A 7,500-nucleotide genomic window follows, 5' to 3' on the forward strand; every position below is an offset into this window, starting at 1 on the left:
CTCTCTCTCTCTCTCTCTCTCTCTCTCTCTATCTCTCCCCTCCAGACACACACTGACACACAGGGTGGCCATGATTCATTCACCCCCTCCTCCCCACACAGGGTGGCCATGACGCTGGGTGTGGGGTCTTCTCACCTCCAGCCTCCTCCAGCGGTGCACATTCATGGGGTTCTCCAGCTCCTCCTCCAGGGCCCTGCATCTGGTCCGCTCCTTCAGCAGCTCCCGCTGCATGTGGTACACCTCACGCCTGGACACACACACACACACACACACACACACACACACACACACACACACACACACACACACAACCATAACAGATTTTACATTACCACTATGCATAAAAATGCATAGATATTGTAAAGATTTTATTTCTCAGAGACAAGAATTTTTCATTTTGCTATATGTTCCTTAACTGTGCCCCATGTGTGGTTTTGTTAAACATGTATTGATAACAAAGAGCTGATTTGAAAAACTCTCTACAATACACGTATTGTATCGGTAATGAGCGTTAATTCATTTATAATGGAATTAAAAATATATAACACATTAATTTTGATGCACTGCACTGTTCATTTAATGTAATTATTTGTATAAATGAAAAACAATCTGCAAAAAAGATGTTTCTTACTAATTGTCTCCCTTTGTCATTTACCGTATCGGTAATGAGAATTATTGTGGATCATGCTATCATAACATTGAAATAAAGTTATATTATATTGTTTTACTATAATACTTTTATCAGAAAATGTGATTCTGATTCACTAAAATGAAAAAGATAAAAAAAAAATAAAATAAAATAAAAATCAAATGAGGTAATATTTTGATGTCAGTTTGACAGGCTTTGTGATATTCCCCCACTCATACAAACTAATTGAAAACTGCTTTTGCTGTATTCTCAATGTATTTAATTGTAATTGTGTATTTCAATTTAATGTCACTTATAGAACACCAAAACATTGCAAATGTCTCATGGCCCTTTACAGAGAGAGCCTATGAGTGACAGGGGTGAGGGAAAAACTCCCTAGAATTGGAGATACATATAGGAAGAAACCTCAAGCAGATTCCCGACTCAAGGGACAGAACAGTAAGGTCTGTTTACATGATAAATGAATAAGTTAGTTAGGTGTAGAGAGATGCCCGTCCCTACACTGCACAACTTGCGACTTCGCTCTGCTTACTAAGGAAAATAACAAAGCACTCCGGTGAGAAGAACAAGAAGAATGGCAGAATTGCCTCTGGCTTTTAGAAAGCCCCATTTACCTAGAGAGAGGTATGAATGTAGGCTTGAGTGTGTCACGTCGCACAGGCAAATAAAGCTCACTGCTTTGTCCAAGAGAAGGAGAGAGAGAGAGAGAGAGAGAGAGAAGGAGAGGAGAATGAAGAGGGGAAAGGAAAAGAAAGGGAGAGAGAGAACAATGTAAAGAGTGAGAAAGTCAGGAGAGAAAGAGAGAGATGAAGAATCCTAAGGAAAAAGAGGAAAAAGGAAGAAAGAAAGAAAGAAAGAAAGAAAGAAAGAGAGAAAGAAAGAAGTGTAGAGGGAGAATATGTAAAAAGAGAGTTGAGATGGAGCCAGAGAGAGGGAGAGAGATAGAGGGAGAGAGAGAGAGAGAGAGAGATGAAGAAATGTGTTGCCATGCCAATAAAAGCTTTCAGTGAGCAGTACTGCATTGATCTGAGCTCTATTCAGGCAGAACGAGGATGTCGGAAAGAAGAAAACGGCTCTGAGAGAAGCAGAGAGCAGTGATTATAGGTGTGTGTGTACCTGTGTGTGTGTGTGTGTGTGTGTGTGTGTGTGTGTGTGTGTGTGTATGTGTGTGTGTGTGTGTGTGTGTGTGTGTGCATGTATGATGTGCTGTGTGCGCGCACATGGGCACCTTGAGCACTAACATGCCATTCTCTTTCCCCCACCCTCCTCCTCCTCTGCACCAGGCACCAATAGGCCGATTAGGCTCTATTTGAGATCAGCACACACCCCTGAGGGGCCGGGCTGCATTCAGTACCTGTCTGCCTGCCTGGCCGCTGGGCTCAAACGCCCCCAATCAGGTGCACCGTTACCTGGCCTCACTACTTCGTCCCATGTCTCCACTCCCAGGTGCTCTCCTGAGGTAAGACGCTCAAGCCCCATCAGACAGCCATATGCTCGCCTAATTGTGGCGGAGCCATTTACCGCCATCACCATCACTGTCACGGCCAGCAATCTGTGCCGCGGTTCCCGCCGTACTGAAGCGGCCCGCGAGCAGGGAGCGGGTAGCAGGGCGACGGCGACGGACTGGAGGAGTCGTAATTCTGCCGCACGAGCTCCGCCAGGGGCCTGGGCAAATGATGATTAGGCATCACAACACGCTCCATTAGACAAACACGGGAGGCTGCTCCTGTCTCGGCCGACGAGGCTGCCGCTGCTGATTCATGTGCAAACTCCACTGCACTGCTCTGCATCCCCCTCCTCACCACACACACACACACACACACACACACACACACACACACGCACGCACACACACCACAAAAAAAGACTGATTTTTGTCGACCCAAGGGCGTTGTTAGTGGATGTTAGCAGAGCAGATTTGTCCTACTAGATATCTAAATGAAGCCGCTCCTCCTGGTTCGAGTGGGTAAGGGAAGAGAAAGATGAGGAGGGGAGGAGAGAGAAAGGGAGGGAGGAGAGGGAGGAGGAGGAGGAGGAGAAGGAGGAAAGTAGCACGTGGGTGGATGAGAAAGCGCATTAAGATGTTGAGCTAATTAATAACGCATTAGCGATCTAAAGGCTTCTGGACTCGAGTCAAGCACCCAGCCAGATCAAAGTCCGTAGCTGGAGAGGTGAAAATGAGAGGGCACTGGAAGAGAAGCACATGTGTGGGATGAAAACGGTAGAAGAGAGCGAGAGAGAGAGAGAGAGAGAGAGAGAGAGAGAGAGAGAGAGAGAGAGAGAGAGAGAGAGAGAGAGAGAGAGAGAGAGAGAGGATAACCAAAAGAGGGATAACCATGGTGTGCAAAACCTCCCCTCTCAGACTACAGTACACTGGTATCAATCTATCTATCTATACATTACAGGAACGTCTGTCTGTCTGTTTGTTGGTCTGTGAGTATGCCATTGATTGATTTCAAACATGGCAGGTGTCTTGCTACGGGCAAGAGTAAGAACAGTGCCAAGTTTGACGTGTTTTGGATAAGTAATGCAAAAGATATCATTACATATATATCGGTAAAAGAAGCACACGTTGACTTTCTCCGCTCTACTGTATCCACTCCCCCTCTCACACAGCACTGTAGACTCGCATATCTGTCGAACCATTAGTCCGATTGACAGAGGTGGAAAAAGTACGAAAATATTGTACTCAAGTAAAAGTACCAATACCTTGATAAAATATTACTCAAGTACAAGTTAAAATACCGATCTGAAAATGTACTCAAGTAAAAGTAAAAAGTAGTTAATCTAAAATGTACTTTAAGTAAAAGTTACTTAGTTACTTTTTTTTGGGGGGGGGGGGACCAGAACAACCAGTTTTACCAAAGACTTTCTAATGAGGAGATACAGCACTCAAAAAATCCTTCATAGTAATGCATGGGGTTAGTTTGTAACGCCAATATGGCAGTTGTCTACACATCATATGTCTACACATATTACAACCCTTCCGCGACAAAACGTCGACATGTGAATACATTGAGCCAATCATGTGGTGTGTTGTAAAATACATTGAGCCAATCATGTGGTGTGCTGTGAAGACATCGTGGCAATCATCTGTTGTGATCTCGCTGCTGGAGCAAGATTGGTGTCGTGAAGCCCACGCACAGGCATTTCTGCTGGAATAGATGCACGATAAGTGCCCAAAAAGTGTTGCAATATGGCCGCCGAGTGGAGGTACTTGCCTGAAAAGGACATTGAGAAATGGAGATCTATGTGAAAAATCACGGAGTTCTCCTTTAAGTTTGAGCAGTAGTTGATTTTCAAAGTTAGTTGCACTCATCCTTGGGTCGCTTTGCAGTGAACAGTAATCCAGCACAACTGAAAAGCCCCTCACAGGCAGCTGAGGCAGGCAGGCCAATATTGAGTTGCAGAGAGTTTTTTTAATATTTGGAAACGAAAGCAGAAGGTTCAGCAGATTAAAGGGCGTCGTGACTGGGGGAAAGTGGGAAGTATAGGGCCCCAATGGAGGAGAGGGCCCGTGAAAAGTGGAATACAGGGGGGCACAACATTTTCACCAGGCATTAGTAATAACTCAGGTAATCCACACATAAAAAATCCAAACAACTCCATAAGTAGAGTCATGTAATAAAGTGGAATAACACAGGGGAAAAGTATTGAACACGCTAAGAAAAAGCACTAAGGCAAGGAAAGGGAAGGAACAAGCTGGAATCTGTATAGAGAGTAGTTATCCTTTCTATCTGTGCAAATTAATATAAGCTTGGTTAGTAGCCTACATATTGATATAAAAAGGTTTTTCATTACCAAGGTGTCACACAAGAAACATTTCATGATGGATAAAAGCAAAAAAGCTCTCCCAAGACCTTTGCAACAATGGGCCAAAAATCAGACCTGATACTGCGACCAATAAGTTTTGTCATACAGGAAATGTCTTGAAGCTGTCTTTACAAACAAAGGCTTTTTTCCACAAAGTATTGAAGAAATTTCAGTAGGCACGTTCAATACTTTTTTCCTGTGTCATTCCAACTCAAAACTGTTATGTTTGGATTTTTTTATATGTGTGTTAATATAATGTGTGGTGAAAATTTCGAATAGACTCACTGGAAGTTCAGGCTAATTACTGAAAAGAAAATTAAGCGTTCAATACTTATTTCCACCATATATTTATTTTACCTGAATATTTTAACTTCCAAATTAAATGTCAAAATGAATGTCAGATGAAATTTAAAGTTTGACTGACTGGATTTTGTATACAAAACATGGTGAAAACTGTGTAAGGTCACTCTCACTCTCCCTTGCTAAAGAGCTAAATGGTTTAGTCCGCCTGCACGATTCATAAGGTAGTCTCTTTTGTTTATTTAGTTGAGCATCGCTAGTAGTGGACCGCTAATTGTTTTGCTGCTGGTGCAATGTCTTTCTCCAAGAAAGCCAAGTCAGGTTACTAAAAACAAAGGCCAAAACAGGAAAAAAGAGAGACATCAAAATGAGGGGAAACAACTGCTAATAAACTTCTTTCCAAAGAAAGGTGAGCACAAACGTCAAAACACAAAATCCCATGGTGTTTGCTTAAATATCTCCTCAATCATTAGTGCTAAAACGAACTGAGACAACCGATTGGAATAGCGAATATACACTTTCATAGGTTAGGCTAATCTGATGCATTTCAGTGATCCAGTCTCCATCACTTTCAGAAAGACTGCATGGGCCAGCTTGATTCATGTCCTGTTGTTAGGCTACATGCTGATCATTATCACTAGGCTAGTGGTTTAGGGGCGATTTTTTTCTCTCCTTTCCGTTTTCATTAGTCTTAACTTTTTTTTTACTCAAGTAACGGATGGGATTTTTGATGTAGCTGGTACAATACTTCACTCAAAATGTAATCAAGTAAAATTTAAAATACCGATTTTATAAACTACTTAAAAAATACAAAATACACAGAAAAACGACTCAATACAGTAACGTGAGTAAATGTATTTCGTTACTTTCCACCTCTGCCGATTGATTTCAAACTTGACAAGTGTCTTGCTATAGGCATGAGTAAGCGCAGTGACAAGTTTGACGTGTTTTTATTTTTAAGTAATGCAAAATATATCGTTAAATATATTGGTAATAGAAGCTCATGTTGGGCTTCTCCGCTCTACTGTAGCCACTCCCCCTCTCACACAGCACAGCGCAGGACCAGACACAGAGAGGGTAAGAAGAGTTTTGGTAGCACTGAATCAGGGCACAGCACGGGTCAAGATGCAAGATGTTTGGATGATTATCATGTCTGACGTCAAGATTTCCTGTATGCAGTTTGCTTGCAAAAAATGATTCCGCAGATTTTGCAACAACACGCCAACAAATAAGGGTATGCAGTTTCTATTCAAAATGGCATAAAAATTATGTTAAAAAACGTAATTAATTAAAAAATTATTAAACTGGCACTTCGAATAGCCCAGGCTACTTTGGACTTGAGACTTTGAATAAACAAACAACAATTCCAACTGCAAGGTCCCACATTGAAACGAGCGATAGGCTAATGGTCCCGAATTTGCCACACAGCTAGACAACGAGTGGCAGACAAAGCAACTTATGCTACCAAAGACTGTTTTTGAATCACATCGTTGCAAATCTCATATGACTATGCATCTTTCTACCAAATGGTTTGTCTTCTATATCATTAACTTATTCAGTAGGCTAAAAATATAGCCTTACATGAAAGCTTTAGGCTTAAGTTATGCCATTTCGATCAGCTACAAAAAACGAGTGGCAAACAGAGCATGTCACTTATTGGCTAGAGATTGCTGAGTCACATTGTTGTTGCAAATTTCATACGATGATGCATCATTCCACAAAATGGTTTGTCTTCTCTATCAGGAAGTTATTCAATAAGCTTAATAATAAACATATATCGGTCAACTATTACCGGAGCTGGCTAGAACCAAGAGATGAGGCTTCTCCCTTTTGTCTATTATATAATAATAATAATAATACGTTTATTTTATATAGCACCTTTCTCAAACCCAAGGTCACTTTACATAGTAGGAAGGCAGGGAAACACAATAACAAACAAACAAACAATACAACAGAGACAAATGCAGGGAAATACAATAACAAACAAACAAAACAATACAACAAAGACAAGTTATCTGTAGGAACTACGTGTTGGGTGTGGAGGAGAAGTGATCATTAAACAGAAAGGTCTTGAGATGTGCTTTGAAGAAAGGAAGAGAAGGACAGGCACAAAGGGGTTGGGGGAGGGAGTTTCAGAGTTTGGGGGCCAAGGCACTGAAGGACCTGCCACCCAGGGTTGAGAGTCTGGAGCGGGGGATAGCCAAGAGGTTTTGGTCAGAGGATCTGAGTGAGCGGGAAGGAGTGTAAAGGGGTCAGGAGGTCGCAGATGTAGGGGGGAGCAAGGTTGTGGAGGGCTTTGAAGGTGAGTAGTAGTACTTTGTATTTGATCCGGGACGGAACTGGTAGCCAATGGAGTTGATGGAGAATGGGGGTGGTGTGTGCTGATCGTCTGGTATTGATCTTGTCTCTCTCTCGCCTCCAATCTAGGCTTGTTATGACCATCCACAGCACGATGGATGAATAGCTGGCCACCCTGTGCCATGCAATACAGCGATTAGCTAACTACGCTAGCTATCTAAAAGGCTGAAGCTGTCCGAGCTTGTGTGGCTGGTGCTAAACTGCTATTGGCTTATTTTGTGTTCAATGGGCGGGACTAAGGATCGGTCAATACTCAAGGACAAGCGTCATGCACTCACACCCATCAAATGTCAGTGACCGGCATCCTGTGAGTTGATATATCCAATATAAAGCGACTATGCAGAGTAGTGGATGACTCTTTCAAGGGCAGCATACTTATG

At 42.4% G+C, this 7,500-nt stretch overlaps 1 protein-coding gene across 2 annotated transcripts in view; it reads right to left on the reverse strand.

Annotated features, from left to right (window-relative positions):
• cfap58 (cilia and flagella associated protein 58) overlaps positions 1-7,500 on the reverse strand; it is a 146,499-nt gene that overhangs the window by 58,986 nt on the left and 80,013 nt on the right. For both annotated transcript variants that reach the window (XR_007193908.1, XM_048247104.1), the window contains exon 14: positions 136-247. Coding sequence is in view for 1 of the 2 variants with exons in the window: in XM_048247104.1 (XP_048103061.1) it covers positions 136-247 (112 nt within the window). In the remaining variant the exon portion in view is untranslated. The remainder of the gene's footprint in view (positions 1-135; positions 248-7,500) is intronic.

This window comes from Alosa alosa, chromosome 7, assembly GCF_017589495.1.
Source record: "Alosa alosa isolate M-15738 ecotype Scorff River chromosome 7, AALO_Geno_1.1, whole genome shotgun sequence".
Classification (NCBI taxonomy): domain Eukaryota; kingdom Metazoa; phylum Chordata; class Actinopteri; order Clupeiformes; family Clupeidae; genus Alosa; species Alosa alosa.